This window comes from Phalacrocorax carbo, chromosome 23 (genome assembly GCF_963921805.1).
Source record: "Phalacrocorax carbo chromosome 23, bPhaCar2.1, whole genome shotgun sequence".
In the NCBI taxonomy this organism is placed as follows: domain Eukaryota; kingdom Metazoa; phylum Chordata; class Aves; order Suliformes; family Phalacrocoracidae; genus Phalacrocorax; species Phalacrocorax carbo.
Genome location: NC_087535.1, coordinates 1,769,797 through 1,795,097, shown reverse-complemented (window position 1 = coordinate 1,795,097; position 25,301 = coordinate 1,769,797). Strand labels below are relative to the sequence as shown.

General features: G+C 51.8%; 2 protein-coding genes across 6 annotated transcripts in view; one reads left to right on the top strand and one right to left on the bottom strand.

The window, feature by feature from the left end:
* The window catches only part of CEPT1 (choline/ethanolamine phosphotransferase 1), a 33,657-nt gene extending 26,330 nt beyond the window's left edge, over positions 1–7,327 (top strand). For all 5 annotated transcript variants that reach the window (XM_064472099.1, XM_064472096.1, XM_064472097.1 and 2 more), the window contains 4 exons: positions 3,132–3,263; positions 4,117–4,275; positions 5,515–5,640; positions 6,396–7,327. In XM_064472099.1, coding sequence (XP_064328169.1) covers positions 3,132–3,263; positions 4,117–4,275; positions 5,515–5,640; positions 6,396–6,512 — 534 coding nt within the window. In that variant the 3' untranslated portion in view covers positions 6,513–7,327. The remainder of the gene's footprint in view (positions 1–3,131; positions 3,264–4,116; positions 4,276–5,514; positions 5,641–6,395) is intronic.
* Positions 7,328–12,504: 5,177 nt separating this feature from the next.
* On the bottom strand, positions 12,505–24,921 carry DENND2D (DENN domain containing 2D). Its single transcript, XM_064471869.1, has 12 exons — positions 24,492–24,921; positions 20,522–20,706; positions 19,892–20,004; positions 19,709–19,778; positions 18,498–18,575; positions 18,265–18,405; positions 16,177–16,325; positions 15,853–16,030; positions 15,318–15,359; positions 14,859–14,949; positions 14,174–14,413; positions 12,505–13,390 (listed from the first exon to the last, which is right to left on the bottom strand). The coding sequence occupies exons 1-12, from the start codon at positions 24,904–24,906 to the stop codon at positions 13,329–13,331; spliced, it is 1,764 nt and encodes a 587-aa protein (XP_064327939.1). The 5' UTR covers positions 24,907–24,921; the 3' UTR covers positions 12,505–13,328.
* Positions 24,922–25,301: the final 380 nt, after the last annotated feature.

Sequence of the window (25,301 nt, the reverse complement as noted above, 5' to 3'; positions counted from 1 at the left end):
TTGCTTTGTAGTGTCCTCTTTAAAAAGTAAGGGGCTGCTATGGCATTTTGTATAGGAAGATTTCCGAGTACAACCTCCTCTCTCCCTTTGCTCAGATTAAAAAAATCTTTTTTCTCCCTGCTGTTTGCTTGCCTTTGCTTCCAAATTTTGGCCTTGGTGCTTCCATTTTGTACGCAAAGCAATTTAGCAGGCGCTGCCTTTTTATATCTCTCCTTTGACTTTCCTCTGCCAAACTTCTGTATGTAGCTTTACTTCCATTAATTATTCCTGCCAGACAAGTGCAGTCTAATACCTATCACTGCAGCTATCAGCGGAAGCAAAAAGGAGAGTGTTAATAAAGCACAACTAGTCAAACTGGATGCTACAACAGTTTGGTCTCATCCTTCTGCCTTTCCTGAGCATCATTCTCAGATGTTCTGGTAGTACTTTGGAGTTCATGGCATGTTTTTCTCAGAAAATTTGCCTTGTCTTGGGAAATGTCAGGCTTAATGCCTTTTGACTCCTGTATGAAGCTTGCCATTGTTTTCCTCTATCTGTAGAAAAGCAAATTTGCCCTATTTTTTAAATACCACTGTTGTTACTGAAGCAGAGGGCAGCACAGGCACCTTCCTTTGTAAGACTGAGGAGAGACCTTTGCAAGTCCTGTGCCTCGTACCACTAATGAATGATTAGTTAGCCCTCCAGTCTGTGGCAATGGATGCCATTTGCTTACCTGTCATTCTTCTTTCTTCACTATCTTTCAGAAAATGTTTTTTGACGTAACAGTGCAGCCTGAGCAAGGGAGAAGTATGTCTGAGTGTTGTGAAACCATGCCAGCTGGCCAGAAGCCTGCAAAGCAGTGATTTGGAGAGGTGGTCCGGGTGCTCATTTGTAGGCTGCCCAAGAGGAAGGCATGAAGAGTTAAAGCTGCCTCTGCCTCCTAATTGTGCCCTGAAAAGATCAAGAGATGAAGTTATTGAACACAATAGAAAACTAATTATTTTACCTGCTGAAAGCTACACTCGGAGTGCAACTGAAGAAAAATAGAAACGACCTCATTTTGGCTTCAGTATATAACTGGACCCCTTGCTGTTGGGGAGCCAAGGGTGTTTATGCAGCTGAGTTCTTGAGTTAAGCACCTGTGAGGATCTTTTTTGTAGTTGTATAGATAAAGTTAGGAGGCTTTGGGTAGTTAGAAACACAGAACGTCCTGAGTTGGAATGGACCCGCAAGGATCATCAAGCCCAGCTCCTGTCCCTGCACAGGACACCCCAAATTCACACCATGTCTCTGAGGGCCCTGTCCAAGTGCTTCTGGAACATCGCCAGGCTGGTGCCGTGATGCCTCCCTGGGGAGCCTGTTCCAGGGCTCCACCACCCTCTGGGGGAAGAGCCTTTCCCTAATGCCCAGCCTAACCCTCCCCTGGCACATCTCCCTGCCGTTCCCTCGGGCCCTGGCGTTGGTCACCAGAGAGAAGAGACCAGCCCTTCCTCCTCCCCTCGTGAGGAAGCTGCAGAGCACCATGAGGGCTGCCCTCAGCTTCCTCTGCTCCAGGCTGAAAAACCAAGGGACTTCAGTCGCTCCTTGTACAGTTTCCCTTCTAAACCCTTCATCAACTTCATGGCCCTTCTCTGGACACTCTCCAGTAGCTTTATACCCTCAATGTCCTGCGGCGCTCAACACTGCCCACAGCGCTCGAGGTGAGGCCGCCCCAGTGTGGGGCAGAGCGGGACAATCCCCCCGCCCTCGCCCGGCTGCGATGCAGGGCTCGGTGCCCCCCAGGGCACGGTTGGCACTTTTGGCTGCCAGGGCATGGCTGTTGGCTCATGTTCAGCCTGCCATCGACCAGAGCCCCCAGGTCCCTGCAGAGCTGCTCTCCAGCCTCTCATTCCCCAGGCTGTCTGTACAGCCAGGGCTGCCATGCCCCAGGGGCAAAATCCAGCAATTACCCTCATTCAACTTCATAGGGTTGGTGATTACCCAGCTCTCTAATTTGTCTAGATCCCTCTGCAGGGCCTCTCTGCCCTTGAGAATGTCAACAGCTCCTCCCAATTATGTGTCATCAGCAAACCTAATTAGTATTCCTTCCAGTTCTGCATCAAGTCATTTATGAAGACATTAAAGAGTACGGTCCTGAAGATGGATCCCTGCAGAATCCCGCTAGTGACTGGCTGCCAGCCCAATGTAACCCCATTTACGATGACCCTTTGAGCCCGACCCATCAGCCCATTGCTCACCCACTGCATTACGTGTTTATCCAGCTGTGGGTCTAGGAGGAGACTGTGAGAGACAGTATCGAAAGCTTTACTGAAATCCAAAAAGATTACATTGACTGGCTTCCCTTGGTCAGCTGGGTGGGTGACCTTGTCATAGAAAGAAATTTTGTTAAGCAGGACTTTCCCCTCATGAGTCTGTGCTGGCTGGGACCAATGACTGTGCGCTCTCTCAGGTGTTTTTCAATAACTCCCAGAATCGTTCTCTCTAAACACTTGTTTCTGTAACACATTTGCTGTGGTTTATTTTGAACTCTTTCTTTGTTTTGAGTTGTTCCTGTTCTGCTTGAAACTCTACTGTTAAAAAAAAAATTGAAGAAAACTACTGTCTGTCTTTCAAAGCTGCTTGTGCTCATTTTGCACCCCTTTGGCAAGCCCATTGCTTGCCCTCCTAGGCACACTGACTCTGAGATGACTTGCTTGACCTCTGTTTGCTTCCTTTGTCTTGCCCATAAGGTCGTATCCAGTTTCTTAATGGGCTTTGTTTAATCATCTCCAATGGCTCTTGCTTTGCCCAGTTTGATCTTGGGCTGCAGCTGTGAGTTTTCCAACCAGCTAGAGGAAAGATGACAGTGCATTTCTCTTCCATGTGATAGCTGGGTGATTTACCTAGCGTGTTTTAGTTTGGGTCCGCTTCTCTGCTTTTGATGGCTCTTTTCAGGTAACTGAAGATAAGTCTGGTTTATGAGAAGCTTGATGGGAGGATTATTGGCAAAATACATATTGTTCTGTGCCTTATAGGAATTTAAATCTCTGTATAGCAGAGAAAGAAAAGCAAACGTGGTATTGGAAAGTGGAGTGTTTGAGTGCATCAGACATATTAAGCCCAATTTTAATTTGCTTCTGCATATTTTAACTTTTTGTCTCTCTTCCATTAAGATTCCAATACTGAATATTCAGGTGAAAATATTCCCAGCTCTCTGTACTGTCGCAGGAACCATATTCTCCTGTACAAACTACTTTGGTGTAATCTTCACAGGTGGAGTTGGCAAAAATGGATCCACTATAGCAGTAAGTACTTTGTTCTGTATTTACTCTTCAGCACTCTGTGGCTCTTCAGCCATGCCTTTAGTTCTTATTTAAGATAATACTTCCTACATGTGAAATATTTTCCTTTCAGTTCCTTGGCAAAAACAAGTTAATATTGTCTGCATAAGAACAGTAGCTTTAGGAGTCAAGAGTGTTAAAATTTGAGAGATTAAAAGTGCTCATGGTACTTTGATATTTGCTTTTGAATTAATCCTATGAATCAGGTTATAGAAATACACACCTTCCAAACAGCTCAGAAAAGTCCAATGCAAAAATCTATTCAGAAGGAAGTTTGTCAAGAAGATTGGTTATGGTTTTGATCCTTCTAAAAGAAACTTCAATATTCATATTACCAGTGAAAAAGTACAGGTGGTGGTATCTGCACAAGTACCTTCCCCTTCAACCAAGATGACCATTGATTTTGGAGCCCTGGGAGTTCTCCAAAAATCAATTCTATACTGGCCTGATAATTAGTTGCTACCTAGAAGGCTGTTAGTTGTTTTCTAGCTGGCACAGAAAAAGCGATAGAAGTATTGTCTCCTGTTGCTTGCTAACAGTGTCAACCACTACCTTTGTGATGTCAGAGCTTGTTGCTGCTGAAGACCTTGTTTTCTCCCACAGCACAAGAAAGGTTCAACCACATTCTCAGCTGATGCTCACTCAAGTTTCACCACACTTTGTTCCTGTTAGTACCAGCGTTCAGAAGGACATGTTTTTAATGTGATTTTATTTAGGAACGACCCCGTGCATGCCACGTGAGTGTCTGGCTTATTGAGGTTTCTTTGCAACATACACATTTTGTTAACCTAATGCTTTAAATTTAATCTCACTGTAGGGAACGAGTGTCCTTTCACCTTTTCTTCATATTGGGTCAGTGATTGCATTAGCTGCGATGATCTACAAGAAATCTGCTGTGCAGCTCTTTGAGAGGCATCCCTGCTTATATATACTTACTTTTGGTTTTGTATCTGCTAAGATAACAAATAAACTAGTGGTAAGTGCACCAGAACCTTCGAGTTTCTTGTTATTGCAATAGAACTCTGTAGATTTTGCAGTTCTCTGGTTATTCCATTGACTAACTTGCATGTGTTTGTGTACTGAAGTGATACTCGTGCTTTACTTGGTTCTAGTAGCTTGGAGGTGTAGTGGAGCCTTTCTTCTGTTTGAAAAGGGAGTGGTAAACCCCAAGCTAATGCCATGGTTACACAGTCGGTAACGGTACAGTTCAGAGCTGCCAGGGTCCTGTTTCACCCCTTCCCAGCTGTTCGTTCACACTTCTGCAGTGTATTTGTGCACACAGGTGGTGAGGTGGGCAGGAACAGAGGGGGCTGAAACCTCCCTCGGATGCAGGTGCAGAGGGGAGCAAAGCTTGGGAGAAGGAGAAGGTTGCAGAACTGCTGAGGTTTTGAACAGTTGCTCAGGGTTTAAATTAAACCATTGCAGAGAAATAATAGTTAAAATTATTAACAGGTTTGTACCAGGGGAGAGATGGCAATGCTGTCAGGAGAGGAGCCCCTGCTGACTAGAGAGTGAACGAGGGAGTAAACAACCGCTGCCCCACACGTCTCAGTTCTGTGGGCATGTGTTGTGTTGCCACATGAACCGGATCAGTGTTGGACATAACTCGCAATGAAAGAAAAGTTTATTTCTTACCAAGACCAGTTTACCCCGCAGTCACATCAGGAGCTGTGTTGGTAAAAGCGAGGATAAGGTGTAGGACAGTCCCATTGCACGTGGGGGAGGAAAAGACAACATCAGGCTGTAACCAGAGAGAGGTGGTGACCCGTATGGGATGGGTCACCCAGGTGGAGTGAGAAGAACACCTAGTGTCTCTGACTTGGTTTTTCTAAGACCTAGCAGCTGTGAGTTTTGGTTTCCAGGCTCAACTAAACCTTAAAATTTACCAGTCTACTTCCACTTCGCTCTTTTGTTTCTGGCAGGAGGAAAAGTTTGTGGGCTGGAAAATGTGTTAGGATTTTTTTTTCCCCCCCGTAGCTACATTCTTTGTTCTAATAAAAGATACTTCTCTGCAAACCTTGCATCTCATACGGCTATATGCTTTCACAGCTGAAATAGTATTGCTGCTGCTACTTTACTTAAGTTCTTGATGTATCTTACAGTAATGTGGCTTGAACGGTAACTTTAAGGGCTTTGGGTATTTTGAAATCACTCTCCCTTGGCTGGTGTATGTTTATTTCTTAAACTTCCTTTTTTTTTTTTTTTTTTAACGCAGGTTGCACACATGACCAAAAGCGAAATGCACCTGCACGACACAGCATTCATAGGCCCAGCACTATTGTTTCTGGACCAGTATTTTAACAGCTTTATTGATGAGTATATTGTACTCTGGATTGCCCTGGTAAGTGTGGCTTGGCTTGTCGGTAATCATCGCAAGTGTGCGCCTGCTCCTTCACAAATATTGCTTGTTTGGTTGAGCCTCGCTGACTCACCCAGAGGGTGATAGGACTGGGAACCTTCTTTACTGAGTTGACTTTAAGCAGAGCTCATGCAAACATAGGTAGACGTGGTTTACTTGGTGCATAGTTTAAACGGTTTTAAAGCAATGTAGCAAATATTCAAAGCTTAGAATAGAATATCTTGAAGGTTTGTGTTGATGTCTTGTTAGCAAGGTAGTAATGATGCACAGTGCAAGTGTATGGTTGTGCCTTAAGCCCTTGAAAGCCTTTGTGTCTGTCGCTACTAGCAGCACCCATTAGGAAAAAATATCTTAAGATAAACTCGTATGCGCTTATCAAGCGCACAAGTGTTATCTTCTGAAATGCAGTCTTAACCTTTTAAGAAATCGCTATTTTATGTACGGTTGTCACCATTCAGAGTTAACGGGGCATTTCACAGTATTGGTGTAGCTACTATAACTATTTTCCCCTCTCTGACTCTAGAATTAAGAGCCTGTATTCTTACAAAGCTGGAAGAAAGCCCAGAGTGGGTAGAAAATCTTCGCTGAGTGATTATTTCTGCAGAGTTGGAGATTTAGTTTGTGAAAAGAAGACCCCAGTACTTTTTGTTCTGAAGTACGCAGCTGGTGTTGTACTCTTGCGTTTTTCTCTATGAAAACATAGATCTAAATGTGTGTAATTTTTTTTTCCTTGACAGATCTTTTCTCTCTTTGATTTGCTGCGATACTGTGTCAGTGTGTGCAATCAGATTGCTGCCCATCTGCACATCCACGTATTCCGAATCAAGTCCTCCACGCATTCTAATCACCATTAGTAAACGGGGAGTCACCATAAGGAGAAATAAGAAAGAGTTGGTTCTCTACATGAATGGATGTGAAGCTATGTAGGAGACTAAGGCAAAAAGCAGATGAGAACAAAGTAATTTATAATAATCAATGTTGTATAACTTTTATTCTTTGTTATCAGTAACACTCCTTAACTAGTCTCCTGCCTGAGAGAGTGAATTCCAAGTACACCCTAGTCAACTCTACATGTAGTCAACTCTGTTGGTTCAAAGCCCGGGAAAGCATGCAGGGAGTAATGCTCTGTCTTTGTAATTACCTTGATTACAAAATAATCTATATATGGTGAATGGATCCCCAACAACTGAAGTTTCTAATGTAGTATAATTACAGCTGCAATACGACTTGCTTTTAATTTTAATATTTCATCATCTCTTAGTGAAATACTTGTTTAGTGTCCACTTGAAATTTATTTACTAAAGACCTGAGCTGGTAAAAATGGAGGTATCGCACTAGCTTGTGTAGCTGAAGCAGCTGTTGAGGTTTGAGTCCAGACTGATGTGGTTCTTTTGCTTTATGCATTGCTGATAAAGCAGTTTCTTGCTAAAGAATAATGTGTTGAACAGGGCTCTGCAAGCAGAAGGGATGACTGGCATGCAAAATAGTGTGGTATCTTTGTCAATTAATTTTATTTTTTTAAATAAACATTATCTAAAAAGACAACTTATTCCTCAATTTTCTTCAGTGGAAAGACTATGAAAAGAAAATTTTACTGTTTACTTTTTTATGTATAAAACTTAAGCAAAATTTCCATTCTGCTCTTAATAAATAAGAATTCTGAGAGCAACAGTTGTCTTCAGGTGTGTGTGTTGCTCTGTCCTACTTAGACTTACGAAGTACAATCCTGCCTGCTACTTAGACAGTAGTTTTCTAATGCTTTTATGTCTATAGTGGTGTCATTCCAGGATCTCCAGGAGCTTTCTCTGCTACGTAGCGCAGTAAGTTTGGGTGGATTTTTGTTGTTGTTTTTTAATACCACTTTAAATGTGGTGAGCTGCATCAGGGAGGCTAAGTTACATTTAATGGAGGGTTTGACAGCTGGACTTTGATGATCCTAGAGGTCTTTTCCAGCCTTAATGATTTTATGTTTAACCACACAGTAGTGAAGTGCTGCAACGTGTGCCCAGGCATCGAGGGGAACTTCAGACCCTGAACAAAGTGCCTAGGCTTGCTGACAGAGCAAAGGGAGTGTCTCCAGAGCAGGATCTGCCACAGTTACCAGGGAGCTGCCTGGGAGACAGTTGGTCGGGAATGCTAGGAACCTGGCGGCAGAAATCCTGTCCCTCTGACCACAAAGCATCTCACTCAAGATGGTAAGAAAAGGCCCTTGTCTTCTGGGAAGCCAGAGCCACGGCAGTACCTGAAGACAAGTGCAAGCTTCTCTTTGAAGGAATTCAGCACAGCTCACGTTAAAAAATATAAATACACACACACCCCCCCAACAACAACAATAAATCAAAACCCCACTTCGCTACAGGAAGTGGTAACACTATTTCCTGTGATACCCAGGGTATCACACAAATGTGCTCAGGAAGTAGAGACAAAATTTGGTTTCTTCAGTGACTGGAGGGCTTTTAAACCCCTTCTCCCACCTCCCTGGGCCAGCACTTGGTGTCAGGCTGGTGTGAGCAGACAGGTCAGTCTTCTGAACCTGTGGCCTTGCAGAGACGCAGGGCTGCTTGGGCTGGAGAGAGAACGCCGGAGAAGCGTGGGCCTCGGTTCGTTGTTGAAGTGTTTGTCTCTGCGAGAAAAGAACTGGGGCTGGCCCCTGTTTGAGACGTTGCAGGAAGTGGAACTGAGGTGTTGACTTCTCCAGCCGAGCGTTTAGCACGTGGATGTGCCCCGTCTTGTGTCTTGTCTGGTTGGAAGGGTTTTGGTTCCTTCCTGTGGGGTGATACTGTTTCAGCAAGGGAGTCGGAGGTCGTGCGTGGAGAATGGGGCACTGGGGAAAGGAGGAACAGCTTCAGGGCAAGGAGAAATTTATGTAGCCTTCTCCGCTTCGCCCTTGAGCTTCCAGGCATTTGCATGCTTGTGCACAGCTATTTTACGGGAAGCACAGCTGTGTCCTGCTCTTTGGGGGGCCTGGCTGTGGGTTTGTGTTGGGGTTTCCCAAAGGGTCCCTGCCAGGCTGAAACCTGAGGGAGAGTTTGGTTCCCACATCCTGACCGCATAGCTGGGGCGCAGCTCTTCCATGTTCTGGGAATGCTACGGTCCCAGTATCTTGACACTGGGAGCACCTGCAGTGCGAAGGTGGCAGCTCTTTAGTATGGCAGTGTTAGATACAACTGGAATTTAGATACTAGTTTATTTAGTTTTAATTGTTTTCAGCTGGGTGAAGGCTTGATCTAGATAGTCCAGCCTCTGCTGCTGCCCTTCCAGTGGTGAGCAAGGCAAAGTCCGCAGGGCAAAAGGTGAAGGATTCTAAAGTGCTGCGGTCCTGCCTCCCCTTCCACGAACCACGTGTTTCTTCATCAGCGTGAAGTGGGTGCAAAATTCAGTTGCTTGGAAAGTCCCTCCCTGCGTTGTAAGTGGTTTTCCAGAGCTGCAAACAAGGAGAATCACGTTCTCAGTATTCAGGGTTTTAAGATTTAAGCTGGTCAAATAATTTTGTCACCGATACTTGAGACTGGTGAAGAACTGAAGCCTTTAAAGGGTTGTCTAGAACAAGCCTTTCATTTATGAAACATGTCAAGCTAAAGCTTGTTGCTGTTCAGGAAATGCAGTAGGGCACCTTTTCCTCAGCTTTTCACTGCCTGGGAGTTTGAATGCCCTCTGTGTTCAGCCAGCCAAGAAAAAATTTCCATTTTTATCCTGATAAAGTTTCAGTGTTATCAGGGAATAGTTACTGCTGGTAATCCACACCATAGAAAGTGCTGCTATGGATATAGGTACCATATAAATGCCTGTAATAAATGATGGAATAAATGACCTTTACTGCTGGCACTTGCACATTACCACACTGCCTTGTGATCGTAGGTTATCTTAGATATGCTTGTAGAGCTACGGCAGCTCCAGGAGCTGAGAACGGGAACAGAATTTTTGTGGGCACAGCCTGATCTTGTGACACGCTTTTGCACTTTCTGTTGCATTCAGAAGACACTTAGAAGGAAGAGCTTTGGCAACAGCAGCCTGCTGACCTTCCTGGAACACCTGTGTCTGAGCATACTTGCTTCAAAACAAATACAACCTGTTCTCTGTTAAGAAAGTTTTCCCTTAAAACTAAAGGCAAGCTGAAAATTTCCACTTGGTGTTGGGGAGTTGGCTCTTTGAAGAACCTGTAAAGGTGTTCCCTCGCCTTTGGCAAGGAGTTTAATAGGAAAAAGTTGGGTCAAGTTACCTCAGAGCCTGTTTCTGAGCATCAGTTTTGTCCCCTACTAGTATTTTTCTCTTCTTGCCCTCCTACCCTGCGTGCAGCAGGTACATCCAGTGCTGCTGTTCCCCATCTTTGAGTTTGGAATGGAGTTCCAGAGATTAATCATTCCAGAGAGCAGGTTGTGAGGGTCGCCGCGATTCTCGGAGGTCATAGCCAGGTGAGAAGTGATCTGAGGTCCCTTATTGTCCCAGAGCAATCTCGAAGTACTTAGCAATAATGACGGCATTGACTCTGGTAGGTAAATATGCCCAGGACTATGTGCTGTCACTGAGGCCAGCTGGCAGAGGGTGACACATGCCATAACATGAAACTTATCTTCCAAGCAGGGCAGCTGCATAGCAGGAATTGAACCGCAAATCAGGGAAGCGATTCCTCAGCTGAATCCCAAACCATGCCTGGGAGTTGTTTGTACGAGTGTGAGCTGGCTAATGCTATGCTGGGAACTATGTTAACAATTTAGCAGAATAAATGAGCACTTTCCAGTTCAGGGAAACATTTCTTGGCACTGTTTTGCTTACTGTTGTAGTCTAAGATCAAGTGTTAGACAAATCTTGAACAGGAAAAAGGATTTTAAAATATGCTGCAAGTTTTGCTGATGTGTCACAACGCGCCCTGAGCCCCGCTGGATGTGTCCGTGCTCCCAGCAAACAGCAGCTGAGTTTACCCCAGCGTCTCCAGCAGCAAACACAGAGCCCTCACCTACAAGCAGGTGCTTTGAGAGGCAGACTGAGTTCAAAGAAATAAATAGGGTATTTTATTCAGCATCTGCCCTTTCGACATGGTGTCATCTTTCTTCACCAGTCTTGATTGGTCATGGGGATGTGCATGTTTCTTGCTAATACCCTCCGGGCATTAGAGGGAGGGCATGAAAGCTCTCGCCAGATTGCACCAGTCCGGTGAATAAGCAAGCATGATAATATCAAGTTGCTTTTCAATGTTCAGGCCAACCAACTCAAGGAACCCTTAAACCTGATCAGGACCGGCATCAGTCACACAGGCTTAGGAAACAAGGACAGAGCTGTCAGGAAGAGGAACAGTGTACGGAAAGGGAAAAGATGTGAGAGGAGCGTGGGGGGAGGTTTGGGAGTCCTGGGGTAGATCATGTCCCTGGGCTTCTTTTCTTTCTCTCCAGCATCTTCAGCCACCACCTGTAGCTCTGAAGCTGCTGCTGGATGGTGGGAAGAGATGTTGGTGGCAGAAAAGTGCCTGGTTGCTCCTGTTACCCTGTACCTGTTCTTTCGTCTTCCTGAAGCCAGCCGAGAGGCCGAGCTAAGGGCTGATCCGGTTCTCAGAGGATGCTTTTCTGGGCTGGTCACTGGGATGCTTTAAGTATGTAACATCCCGTTTCAACCCATTCTTTGATCAGCAGCCAGGAAAGGTAACACCAACCCTCTAATCCACTGTAATTAACCCTTGCTGACATCTGTAGCACTGGCTACATTTGAACATTATTTTTTTTTTTTTAATTTAAGGCTCAGGTTTTGCATACCTGTTTTCAGCAGCTAAGGCATAACCTTGTTTTACATTTTTCTCTGGCAGGAATTAATCAACCACACAATCCAGTCCCTTATGTGATTTCTAACGCTTCTTGTTGAAAGAGCTGCTGCCAAAGCAAGGGCCACTTCCCATTTTTCCTAGAGGAGATGGTGTTACGGTTCACACCCAAAAAGGCTGGCACCTTCTCAAAATGGCAGTGGTCAAGCAGGAGAAGGGGGAGGCAAGTGGCCTTTTCAAAAGGGGCAATTCTTGATAGGTGCCCTTGTTTTGCCCCACACACAATTTTCTGCTGGCAGGTGATCTTTTTTAAATGAAAAAAACCCCAGGGAAAAAAAACCAAACACCCCATTAACCTTTAATTTCCTGTAGTTAAACCTGTAACACTTTCTCTACCCATGAGGGGGAACTTGTGGAGCCGGAGACAACACCCACAGTGCCAAAAACCTCCCTTTTTGTCTCACAAGTAATTCTTGTTCCCCCCTCCAAACACGCATGGGGGCTGAACAAAAATCAACAGTTTTCTTTCAGCAGGGCTGGTCGGTTTGTACGCGCTGTCCAACTGTGCTGACACTTGCACTTGTGCGTGACTGCGCAAACAGTTACTTCTAAAATAAATGCCCTCTACATCTGTCTTGATTTCGTTAGATGTTTCACAGCTCTGAAAGCGAAAGCTGCCTGGCAGCCAGCCTGCTTATTTTGTAGTGTCTATGTAAAATCTCTTACCGTGGCATTCAATGCCACTGCAGAAGTTGTATGAAACTATATTTTTGATAACATCTGCACGTGTGCTCACATGTAGTGGTAGCGAGTGCTACGGCAGCTTGGCTGTAACATCCCAGAGAGGAGGACGAAGCTCTGCCCTCGCCCCCAGCCCTTGCTGGGAGAAGTATCTGGCCCTGGTTTGACTGGGAAGGAACCAGGCAGGTCTGCAGCCAGCACCAGCTTCCCCTGCTGCAACATTTATTCCCCGGATGAGCATTAGGAAAGGGGGAGAACCGTAATTTAGCTTTAAATCTGCTGCAGGCATCACATTTCAGGGACAGTGCTTCAATGAACTGCAAGGTTTTAAAAGAAGTTGGCATCAAAACCAGAAACAAGGAGGATGTCGACATGTTTTACTACTGGATTTAACAGATACTTCCTCCCTACCCAAAGCTGTTGCTTGGCCGTTTCCCTCTACCACAAAACACAGCCCTGTGGCCTTCACAGTTTGCTTACAGCACAAATAAATAATCCATTGGAAAAGAATATTTTTGTTTCTTTAAAGAGCTAAACTGGGCTCTAAGTGGTACCGACGAAGCAGACAGCCGCTCTAGAGGAAACCGCTGAAGTCCACCGCGACAGTTCCTGCCGCTATTTAACAATCAGCATATCTTGGTAGAAAATAAAGTGAAACAGTTAATAATAGAAACCTCGGAAACTTATTCAGTAGGATGTTACTTATTTGCAAAACCTAGGTTTGTTTTAATTAGAAAAAACACTATTTCCTACTTTTTTTTTTTCACTAACAATTACTCTACAACCTTTGTTGTCCTGCAGCCAGCTCCCTGCCTTCCCTCCCTCGCCGCATGGGGCCCTGATGCGGCCAGAGGCTCTGCTCAGGGCCAGGCACTGAGAGTTACAGCTTGTCCTTGTTGCTAGCCAGATCGCAAAGGTAATCATGGCCTGCTTGCTAGCTCTGTGCAAAAGAGTTTTCCAGTGCAATGATGCCCTGAGGAGAAAAGAAAGGGTGGAAACTGGTGTTCGGTGCTGCCCACGCATCTCATGAGTCACAGGTGGGTAGGAACCAGCAGACAGATCCAGCGGAGTCCAGCGCGCTCTGCCCTTGGACAGGGCACACGTCGAGTCTGCGCAGCGAGCTGCTGCTGGCGGGGACCTGCTCGGTCCCAGCCCCGCTCCCACGTTCCCAGGCTGGACTTCAGGAGTCCCTTCGGTGCTTCTTCTGATCGTGGTACTCCTTTATTTTCTGCTGGAAATATGCTGTGGATGAGAAAAGGTCGTTAGTGAAATGCAAGCGTTGAGGCTGGGGAGGAGACAGGGCTGTAGAGCCCGAGTCCTGGGGAGCACGTGTGCACCCCGGGAGCCAAACCGGGCCGCGTTACGGACAGCAGCGCCCAGGTGAGGGCCCAGGTGAAATCGGGGTTGTTGCAATTCCCTCCCACCCACCCAGGGACTGCACCCTCTTGCACTCTCTCTGACTGCAGCAAGACCGTGGGGGTGGCAAGTCCCGGGCCAGGATGTCTCTGGCCACTGGTAGATGTTTTGGGTGGCTTCCTCAACCTCCTCACCCGTTTGCCCTCGTCCTGGGCTGGGAGGAGGCTTGGCTCTGCCCAGCGGCCTGTAAATCCCTGGGAAGGGGGAAGTAGCGACCCAGTTGCCATGGGTCTGCACCAGAACCGGTGGCAGACATGAGTCAGGGCTCGCAAGCAGCGCAGCCAAGAGCCAGCTCCCAGCTGCTGCCTGCATCGAAGCCAAATATTTGCACTGCTACTGGCATGTTTGCCTAAACACTGAGCTCTCAGTAAGCCTACCCCAGTCAAGAACCAAGATCTAAAATGAGCCCAGGGATTTTTTTGATTGTTTGACAGGGACAAAGAAATGCAGCTGTTGAGAGCAAACGGGTGCTGCTCACAGCCCTGAGCATCCTCAGCCTCACGCTGCATCCCTCTCCAGGCACGGGGCATCTCTTTCCCTTAACCAAGGAGCCCAGGACTTTGCAGAGCTCACCCGCCCGGAGAGGGAAGGAGAGCTGGGGCCGTTTACCTTCCTGTGGGATCCTGCTCTTTTCCGCTTCCTCAATAAATAGGGAAAACATGTTCGTCTTCACAAACTTCTTCACAAACTTGCGGTTGGTCTTGGAGGTGATGGCTTTGCAGAAGGCTCGCTCCTGGAAGGTGCCTGAGCCGTTTTTACTCCACTTGATGTGCGAGACATAGTGGCCAACCATTCGGACAAAGAACTGCACGAAGGCTTCGGAGACGAGCGCGTTCACCTGCTCGGATGCTGGAAGAGGACATGGAGCATGAAAGGTGGGGGTGGGACCTCTGGGCATAGAAAGGACAGACCTGTTTTAACGTGGCCAGTTCACAGTCTCTGTTTCCATCCTGATAAATTATTTGCTTAAAACCTCCCTCTGCCAGTAAACAAAGATCAAGCTAATTTTGCTGAGGGAGCACTGGCTGTGTTTGCTTTCCAGGGCGGTGGCACCTTTGCGGGGCAAATACGGCAAAATATGATTTTTCAGCAGAATTAATTGTTCCTGCTCTCATGTTTTGCAGGAGAGGGGAAAGGCCATGGGATTTTTCTCCTGTGGCTCCATTTCATTGCAAACTGGGGCAGAAACACCCCAGGCCAGGTCTCTTTAGGAAAACCATGTCGCTGAGGGCTCTGGCCATCTGCGAAAGACCAGATAAATATAGTTTTACAGTATATAAAGAGAAACCCTTACTGTGTACATTGTTGTTGTTGTTGTGCCTGCTCAGAGACGTCAGCATCTCATTCTGCAGCTTGACGGGCAAGATCTCCTCCTCATCGCCGACCTGGAAGGCAACAGGGCTGTGAAGCGCCCAGCGCCGGTGGGAGCCCAGCTCAGGGCAGCAACGCGGGCAGCCGTTAGCGCAGCCCAGCAGCGGGGCTTTCTGCAGAGCTCGTTAGTTAGCATTGCAGGGTGCCGCGGCGATGCTGGGAGAGGGATGCTCGACACACGGCCCCTGCTGCTCCGGCTCACGATGAGAGAGATGCAGCGGATAGAGCCATCCCTTCGGGGGACACTACCCCTGCATGAGCGACACCGAGATGTCGCTGCCCCCAAAATGTGAAAGCTGCTGGGACCAAGGGTGGAAAGGGCCCTTCCCAGGGCTACCCAGGCCAGGCCAGCCCCTCCCCAGGCCCTGCACGAGGGACCTACCGCCCGGAGGATCTTCCCTTCGCAGAGGTCAACTATCAGAGCCTGAAAGAAAGCAGAGAGCAACCAGGTTTAGCCCTGCTAAGGCAGCCAGGTTTCCTCCCACCTGATTTATGGTCTGTTTCTGCAGCCCACGAGGGTGGCAGGAGAAGGATCGGTCCCTCTGTAGCGGAGGGACCTGGGCAGGGGGGCCAGGGCATCCCCCCAGGGACTCTGTTTGCCCCAGGCTCGGTGGCTTGTCCCCACACAGCCTTTCTCCACTTCTGCAAGGTTGGGATGATGCCAACAGCCAGCCTGGCCAACAGCAGCTCCCCAAGCCCATGGGGTCAGGGCTGCAGGTCCTGCAGCACACAGGGGGATGTAGAAGTGTTGCCCCAGGTGCCAACAGGAGGGGACTTGCAAGAAGCCCCAGTCTCCAGCCTCCCTGGATGGGAAAAGGGCAGAGCCAGAGCCTTCAACCCTGGAGATGAGCCAAACCCAGGGTCACAGACGAACCGGTGGCTCCATCCAGATGCTTTCCCCTACCCTGACGAAATACCTCCTCCATCGGCTGGTCCAGGACCCGCTCCAGGTGCCGCATCTGGATGCCAACCATGAAGGGCGTGGGGCAGCAGACGGTGTCGAGCAGGCACTCGGGGACCACGGGGATGTAGGTGTGAGCCCAGGTGAAGGGGTAGAGGAGAGCAGCCACTGCGTGGATGCACTGCGACAGGACGCTGCGGGACAAGGAGCCATCGTGGTGGCATTGCATGAGGAAAGAGGATTTCACTGCTCGGAGGGAACATCCCACCCCGAGCTCAGCTGTGTTCTGCGCTCCTTCAAGGCTTTTATTATTTTTTTAAATAAAGAGATCAGGACTCACCTCAGCCCCTCCGCCAGGAAAATGAGCCGTCGCTCCAACACAGCCGAGGCAAAGATGTGCAGGATGAGCTGGGGGCTGAGCCGCTCGAGCAGAGCCTGAAACTCCACATGCTCCAGGTGAGCGTCCACGGGCCGCGTGAGCTCGATCAGCTGCCGAGGGAGAATCACCAAGCCCCGGCTTAGGAGGTGCCACGCTCCCCCTGTGCCACCCTGGTCCCCTGAGAAGGTGGCTTGGGAGCAGCTAATGACCCAAGCAATTAATTTGCAGGATCTTTAAGAGTTTGCAGTGTCTGCATCACACCCCCCTGCAAGGCACAAACCTCATCTTGTCCCGTCTGGAGATTTGGGCTGAGCAGCGCTGAGGATGCAGGAGAGGACAGTGCAATGTGCGCTGTGGGGTTTATTTATTGGGGCACTGGATTTTTAACCAAAATACCTCTTTTCTGCAGTCCTCACAAGACCCTGGTAGGAGATGGGCAGGGACGTGCTCCCGCCTCAGTGTCTGGCAGCTCATATTAGCAGCAGCTTCAAGGAAAGGGAGGAGGGATGAGGGCATGACTTTTACTATAAAAACTACAAAAGCTTCCTCAAGAGACTCTCTGGGAGGGCCAGCTCACCTCATTCTAGCTGGGATGGCCCAAAAGTGAATTATCTAATGGATATTTGAAGGTGGTCTGCCTATTCTGCTGGCTTTGCCAGAGATAAGTGTCTCCCAAACCCGGTCGATACCTCTGCCCTGCTGCAGGCAGCCCTGAGACGGTGACTGCTGAAGGACTAACAGGACTGTGCAGCTCATGACACAGTCCTGGCCCCTCTCCCCAGCTTTACAGGGCAGGGAAAAATCCCCTTCCTCCATGTGCCAAACTGCCTTTCCAACAAAGCAGCATCCTCTCCGACACCAGCATAGGGCTTGGCTGGGCTCCACAGCCGCTTTCCAGCACAAATCCTGTACAATCCCCAGCTCATGCAGGACCCAGGATTTATTTTTTACCCCTTTTCCCGTTTTCTCACTGATATTTTTGACTTGCTCCAGCCGCTGCCCCGAGCCCCAAAGCACAGCTCTTTCGAAGAACGACCGTCCTTGTTGCAAATCCTCCCTCCTGTGACCCCCATCCACGCTCCCTGCAGCCTGGCCCGCAGCCAGAGCATTGAGCAACCTGCAAAGCCCTTGCACAAGCCTTCCTGGATGAAGAAATCTCTTGCAATTTGATACCCAGCTGCTAAATTGCACTAGAGAGGCGGGATCTTGCTTTCAGACCCACTCTGGCAGGACACATCCCTGGGCTGCTCAGCACCGAGGTTATATTGCCCGGTGCCAAGGCAGATCCTCCCCCTTTTTCCACCCCAGGTTTGCCAGAAAAGAAAGAAAAAGCAAAAAGAAAAGGCTCTGCCTGTGTGAGCCGGGGCTGTGCGTGGGCGAGGTGAGCCCCGTGGGCACCGTGCCCGTGTCAGATCTCCTTTCCACAGGTAAGGGCTAGGCTTGCCGCGCGCCTGCGCCATGCCGGCTGCCTGCTCGTGATGCTAAACTAGGGCGAGCGTGGAGGCTGAGAGCTGAGCACTGCGGTGGGGAGGGGAAGCTGCAGCCTGAAACACCCCATAACGGCCCCGGCACCACTGCGCACCCCAACAGCCCCGCGTGCTGCACCCGGAGGTGTGAACACCTGCTCAGACCGGGGTGCAGCCAGCCCCGCTCCACGGCCCCGGCGCGGTGCACCGCTCTGACGTAATGGCTGTGCAAGCACCAACGTGTTAAGAACCGGCGTCCAGGGAGTTTTTGTGCTGGTAGCTCCAGCCTGAGGCTGACGGAGCTGCAAAAATGCTGCTTCGCAAGGGTGCAAAGATGGGGCAGCATCACCAGTGAATGGGCTCCATCCTCATCCTCACTGCTTGCTGCTCTCCTCCTGGACCAGGAGGGAGGTGGCACCCATATTCCCAGGGGAAGAGGCCCCCAGCAGCCTGACCCACCACCCACTGCTCCAGCGAGCACCCATGGTGCTGCAGGTGTGGAGGATGCTCCCAGAGATAGCCTGGGCTCCCCACGTCGGAGCAGCCCAGGAGGTGCCGCTGAGCCCCCGAGACCTGCACCAACCTCTGTGCCTGACTCGGGGATGAAGCTTTTAATGGTGACAGTTTTCCCTGGAGCTGGGAAGGGCGATTCCCGAAGGCCCTGCATGAAGGGATAAATCACCGCCATGGAGATCTGGCGCCTCTTCTCCACCTCATCCAGGATCTGGGGGAGAAAAAGTGAGCTGTGAAATCCCGGCAGGCAACAGAGTGGCTGCCTGGGCCACCGCCGTGCAGACAGAGCCACCCCCTCCCTACCTTGGAGAAGAGCCCGAAGCAGCCCAGGCAGCTGATGATGCAGAAGACCTCAGGGAGGCGGACGCCACGGCCGGATGGCTGGAAGAGGATGGGAAAAAGGTTTGAGCATCTCCCAGTCCCACTGCACCAGCTCCATGCTCTCTCCAGAGATCCCCCCTGGCCCCACTCACCCCCCCATAAAATACCCAATCACTTGCTGGGGGGTTTTCAGAGCTGGGGCTCAGGCCAAGGATGCGGTTGATGCTGTAAAAGTAGAGGGTGCCTGGAGAAGGCAATTCAGATGCCAAAGCTGGTAATAATTTTGCTGTAAAGCCCTTTGGCGTATTCCCAAACTTCCCTCCCCCTGAGACATATGTCCTCCGAGACGTCCTGCCCCACCTTTCTTGGGACTAATCCTGCCTCCCACTGAAACAGGGACCATCAGGATGAGTGCCCAGGCTTTTTTCCCCCTTTCCAACTAGACTATCCTGGGTCCATTTGCTCTCTGCACTTTCAGCCCTCCAGACATCCAGTTCAAACAGCCAGAGCTCAGCCCTGGATGCAGAAGTGGGCAGGTTTGCCAGGGAATGAAAGGGTGGTGGAATCCAGCAAGTCACTGAGCCGTGGCAGATGGCCCTGTGGCTTTATGTCCCTAGTTAAGCAGGCTGTGCCTAAATCAGCAGCCAAGGAAGACCGCCATTGCACCTCGCAGCCCCCGAGCTGGCCAGATCCATGAGAAAGGCAGCCACTGTTCAGAAGCAATTTTTAGGGATGGGGCTGAGGGCACCTGGCTCCTCGGCACCTGGATGGGCTCACGCGCATCACCGTCCTGATCCCGAGTGGGATCTGCAGCTGTCCCGGCTGCTGCGGCCAGGGGGGAGGAGCCAGGGAAGCTGTGGGAGACCTATGGGGAGGCAGCGACCACCAGTACTGGGAACAGCACCTCCCAGCCATCGCAGCTCCTGGTTGCATTTTAGGCCAGCCCTGGGCTACACCAAATGCTGCTTCATCCAGCACCCAGCTGATGCCCCAGCAGAAGAAAGCTCAAAAAATATCCCTTTGGGCACCCCCTTGCTGCTTGTCGTCATCTTTGTCAAGGCAAGTGGCTTTCTAAGGCACATCCCCAAGAGCTGTACTTTGGGCACGGCAGAAGGCGTCATGTCCCACCACGGGGATGGGGTGGCACGGCCACCGCCGACCTAGCGATGGGTGTACGGGGGTGGGACGCTCACCAGCAGCCGTCTGCAGTAGCCAATCTTCCTGCTGCCGTCCACGTTGGTCAGGACGAAAGAAAAGGTTTCACTGCAAGGAGAGACGACGCATGAGGATGGGACGGCTCTTCCACCTGCAGCCCTTGGGGCTACGACAGCACGGGGTGGGAAACCACAGCCAAGACCCTGCAGGGGGGCGGGTACCTGCGGAACTCAGTGACGGGGGCCCAGTTGTTGCCGTCGGGGAAGCAGAAGAGGGGGATGGCTTTCAAGAGACGTTCCTCCTCCTCCTTCTGGCCCTTCAGCAAGTTCTCGCGCTGGAACAAAGCGATGCCAAGAGTCAGGGCGATGGGCCCATAGCCCCAGGGGTGGGGTGGAATGGGGTGTATGGCCCAAAGCAACCCCCAGCTCAGACTGAAGCAGAGGGTGCCTGCACATCCCTGGACAAGCATCTCCCAAAGATCCAATTTTTTACTCCTTTACCCCATGGATAGTGGGGCAAAGCAGAGGCACCCAGGGGCTCCTCTGCAAACAGGGGGCCTCCTCCTGTGCCACCTCCCAGGGTGTGATTTCACTACTGTGGTCTCCCTTTTTGGGACAGGAGAGCAGGGAGCACCCCGGGATTTTCCTCCTGGGGTTCGTGGCCCGTGGCTCGGACCACAGGGAGAGACAGACAGTCCCAGCAACCCCAACCCAAGCCCTTGGGTTTGGGTCTGTGACTCCAGGGCATGGGGTATTTTTCTGTTCTCCTCCCTTAGCTCTAGTGGTGGGGAAGGAGCAACACCCCCCTTTTCCTCAGGAAACTCATCTTCCTGGAAACATGGGACTAAATACCTTTGGGAACTGGTAGGTTATCTTGGGTTCGTAATGTCCATCTGGCATCTTCTTCAGTGACACCACCACCAGGTACTCGAAGAAAAACTGTCCAGCAGAATAGAGGACGGAGCTCCGCTCTCCTGGTTTCCCCTGCGGCACCCGTGAGGGGTTGTTTTCTGCAGCAGAGGCCTCCTCTTTTCCTCCTGTAGCCAAAAAAAAACCAAAAAACCAACCCAATAAAAAAGCAGAGTGAAGTGAAAGGTGTCCCGATGGCAGGAGAGGAGACACAGAGCTACACGGGAACTGGCCAAAGTGGCTGGAGGGAAAGGGGACCTGGTGCACAGGGTGTTTTGGTCCCCGACAGCGAAGAGCTGGGGACATGCGGGCACAGAACACGGAAAGGAAAGAGAAATGGCTTTCGTGAGTCTTTTGGAGAAAATCAAAGTGCTGTTAGATACCCGCAGCCCTCCTTTGCCCCATCCCAGGGAGGGCAGAGGGACACCCAGACAGAAGCTGGCACGTGGGATCATAGAATCATGGAATCACAGAATGCTTTGGGTCGGAAGGGACCTTTAGAGGCCATCCAGTCCAGCCCCTGCAGTGATCAGGGACATCTTCAACCAGATCAGGTTGCTCAGAGCCCCGTCCAGCCTGGCCTTGGATGTTTCCAGGGATGGGGCATCGACCACCTCTCGGGGCAACCTGGGCCAGGGTTTCACCACCCTCATTGTAAATAATTTGCTTCCTTATATGCAGTCTGAATCTCCCCTCCTTTAGTTTAAAACCATCACCCCTTGTCCTGTCACAGCAGCCCTTGCTAAAGAGGTCACCCCCACCCTTCCCACAGCCCCCTTTAAGCACTGGGAGGCCACAACAAGGTCTCCCCACAGCCTTCTCTTCTCCAGCTGAACACCCCCAGCTCTCCCAGCCCGGCCTCGCAGCAGAGGGGCTCCATCCCTCGGAGCATTTTTGTAATGATGGAGGAGATGATGGAGGAGAACACATGGTCTCTGCAGAAAGCATCTGCAGGAAGGTGTGGGAACGCTATGAACAGCAGTTAATTTTATTCCCTTAGGGGAAAAAACCAGCAAACGAACAGCACACATCTTGTTCGAGCACCTCCAAAGGCTCCAAGAAGATGAATCCCAACCTCTCCCTGCCAGATGCCCTCAGTCCTGGGAACTGCTGATTGCAAATGAGATACTCAAAGGTTTTCCCTAAACCACAGCTCCCAGAGCAAAGCAGTTCCCTGAGATTACATCCCATTTCTTGTTCGGCCGGCTGGGGAGGACAGCTGGGGAGCATCAGCTGTCACAACCTGTAAAACTAGAAATAAGAGTGAAAAGAGCCCAAGCCAACACCTCCAAGGGCCCTGGGATGACCATAATGGGGCAGCGAGATCCAAGGGCTGGGAAGGAGAGGAGTTAAATGCTGGCGGGAGGCTGCAGCCAGGCCATGCCACAGCTCTTCCCTCTCCCAGCGGCCGCTTGCACCTCTCTAAATCCCTGGTTCCTGGCACTGAAGCTGTCCCAGGCTTAGTCTTGGCTCTGATTATGGTAAGGAGCTGGAACAGAAATGCTTGAGCTGCTCCTAGGAATAACAGGCAGGAAAATAAATGCGTGGCTGGATGAAATTTTTCCCCACATCCTGGAGTTTGGCCCTGAGCTCTTTTGGTTGTGCCACAGCTTGGCAGGGCAAGGCACGGCTGCTCTCATCATCCCTCTCCCTCATGCACTGCATCCTCCTCCAAAAGCAGCGCTGGTGGACACCCCACATATCACCGCGGCTCCGTAGTGCCTCCTTTAGTCCAGAAACACCTTCCAGCCTTCGCTCCAGGTCGCTGGGAGGTGACGGGAACGGAAAGTTCATCTGAGGAGGTGACATCCTCAGTCCCATCATGGGATGTCCCTTCCCAGGGACCAGAAACACCTTTCCCAGCTCAGGCTGGGCAGATGCACGAAGCCGCCCCCGCTCGCAGCCTGAGGCTGCTCCACCTCCACATGCAAAGTCCCTCCTCTTGGCAAGGTGAAATTCATCCTGAAGAGGTCCCTTTGCAGCAGGGGGAAGCCCAGGAGCATCCCGAGGACAAGCCGCAGCTGCAGACACCTCTGGTTTGTCCTTGGTGGGGATCACCTGCGTGACAGCCCAGCAAGGTGCTCCAGACAAGGGAATAAAGGTCGACAAGATGCGCTTTGCTTCTCCTGCTCCTCCTTGGGGTGCTCCAGCAATGGCTTCAGAAGTCCAATCTCACCCACAGAGTCAGGGCAGGAGGTTGTTGCTGGGAGAACTCCAGGCTGTGCAGCGGGGAGGGCTGCTGGCATCCCCCATCCTTGCTGGACACCGGTGTCGGCTGTTTTCCCATCACTGATTACCAGGGTAAGGTGAAAGTCCAGTTAAATCCTGCCTATCCACCCTGCATTTCAAAGAATACAGGTTGTGCTCTCAATCAGGGGCTGGATTTGTATCATGTCCATGGCATTTGCAAAGAGCCGAGTAAAACCCACCACTTGAGGGAGGCTGGTTGTGCCTCTCGCAGACGGACCCATGCGTCTGCCCAAAGTGCGACCCGGCACAGCGAGCCCTGCTGAAAGCCCAGCATCACCCAGCAGCACTCCCCTGCACCAGGTCTCGTTGCAAAGCCCTTGCTGGCAGAGCCTAAATCCCTCTGGTACCATAATACTCCCTCCCTGGGCTGGAAGGTGAGCTCTGGGGATGTACAGGGCCATGGACCGTCGTGCAGCGTTGGACGGGTTTAACGTGGCATCAGAGGTCCCAGCACTCCCCAAAACTGACAGGATTCACTGTCCCTTGTGTGTCCTGGGGACACAAGCCACTGTCATAAGAGCTTTAGCCAACACTCCTCCCGTAGCCTAAGTTGGGGAGACTTGGGGACCAACCCACAGCCCGGCCCCCAGCAGCAGGAGCATCCCCAGGGAGGAGGGGGATGAGCCAGGCGGCCGGGGGGGCCTCACACAGCTTGTGGATGGAAAGCAGCTACTGGTGCTGTGGATTTTCACCCCTCCCTCCGCCGTGCATGTAGAGGGCAAAGACTGCCACGGTGCGCCCTGGCCCATGCGGAAACGGCATCGGGGCCAGCGGCGTTAAAAGAAAAAGATGTTTTGCTGCACAACCAACTTCCCCAACCAGAGCAGGGTTTGCTTATCAGTGCTCAGACCCGCGCTGTGATGCGGCACAACCTGTTTCTTTCCTCCTAGAAAACTCCCTGCCTGCCCCGTGCCGAAACCTCCTGGCCTGGCGTGATGGTTTGTGGGGGGGCTCTGCTTCCCGGTGCAGCCGCCCACCTGCCCCAGCAGAGAGGAAATGGCTTTTGCTTTATCACGCCTTTTCTGCTGAGCTCGGAAAAACATATATTGCACCCAGAGCAGGACCCAGCCAGCACAAACCACACCTGGGGGGTGGGGGTGGGGAAGAGCTTGCAGTGAGCCCCCAAAATCCACAGGTTGCCCCAACCTGCTCTGCTGTGGCCAGAGGTATGGCAAGCCAGAAAACCCTGATGATCCATCCTGTACCTCCGAAAAGCTCATAAATCCCAAAGGGTGGATTTCTACACAGTCCTCTAAAGCCTCCGCAACACCGACCTGCCCCGGGGGCACCGTGCCCCCCGTGGGTGCCCGCGATGCCACGCTCCGGCGCGCCCCGCGACGCTGCGCTCGGCGGGCAAAGGGCTCGGGAAGCTTTTAGGGACGTGGTAACGGGGAGCCCGCGGGGCTGGGGCGAGCCCGAGGACGGGGTGAGCCCCGGGGGGGGGCTGGGGCGAGCTCCCGGGGACAGGGAGAGCGCGTACGGGCAGGGCTGGAGGGGACCGAGCCGGTCCCGGTCCCGGTCTCCGTCCCCGCGGTCCCACCCGGCGTGGCCGCTCCGCGCTGCCCAGGAAAGCCCCCGCAGCCCCCAGCCCCGGCACCGGCTCCGGCACGTCCCGGAGCCCGGCGCGGGGCTCTGCTCCCCGGCGGCCCCTCCCGACCCTCACCTCTGCGGCCGGAGCGCCGCAGGCTCCGTCGGATGAAGCTGCCGAAGGAAGCCATGGTGGCCCCGGCGCGGAGCGGCGCCGGTGCGGGCCCGGTGCGGCGCGGCGGGGAGGGCTCGGCTTCCGCCCGCCGCGCTTTCGCTTCCCCGGGGGAGGAAGGACGGGCCGGGATGGGACGGGGCGGAGAGGAGAGGAGGAGCGGGGGGCCGGGCTGCACCTGGCACCCGCCGGGGCACCGGGAGCCCGCCCCGGGAGCGGGAGCAGCGGGGCACGGGGGGAGCCGGGAGCACCCCCGGCTACGGGGGTGCCGGGAGGAGCTGGGCACGGGGGTCCCGGGAGGGGTCTGGATACGGGGGGAGCGGAGCGGGGGTGCGTCCCGGTGCGGGAGGCCGGGCACAGCCCAGGGGCTGACGGGCATATGGGCACCCCTGGGCACAGGAGGAGCTGGGAGCACCGGGGTAGGGTGGGAAACGAGGCAGGGACCCCGGGGACAAGGGGTGGCTTTGCCCTGCACCACAGGGGACAAAGTGCCCTGCCCCAGACCTCCAGCATCCCTGCCCGAGCCCTGCTCTGGCCTCCCTGCCTCCTCCGAGCCCTTTTCTCCCCTGGAGCCTGCTGGTGCCAGGGACGGTGCCCAGCAGAACCGCTGCGAGGCTGGGGTGACCCTGAGCTGTCCCCTCCGGGGGATGGAGGTTTTGGGGTCTGCCGCTCTGCAGTGTGATGGCGAGTCAGCCGGGCGGCCCTGACGATGCCACCGTGCTTTCATTTCCACGGCATCAGCTGCGAGTTGTCCTGGCGCTGCTTGGGAACGCC

Excerpts from the sequence above, each read along its gene's own strand:
- DENND2D (XM_064471869.1), bottom strand. The coding sequence starts at position 24,906 with ATGCCCGTCAGCCCCTGGGCTGTGCCCGGCCTCCCGCACCGGGACGCA. Across the intron at positions 16,326-18,264 it reads TCCCCGAGTCAGGCACAGAG|CTGATCGAGCTCACGCGGCC; the intron begins GTTGGTGCAGGT and ends CTCCCTCGGCAG. Across the intron at positions 13,391-14,173 it reads GAGCAGGATCCCACAGGAAG|CATATTTCCAGCAGAAAATA; the intron begins GTAAACGGCCCC and ends TCTCATCCACAG.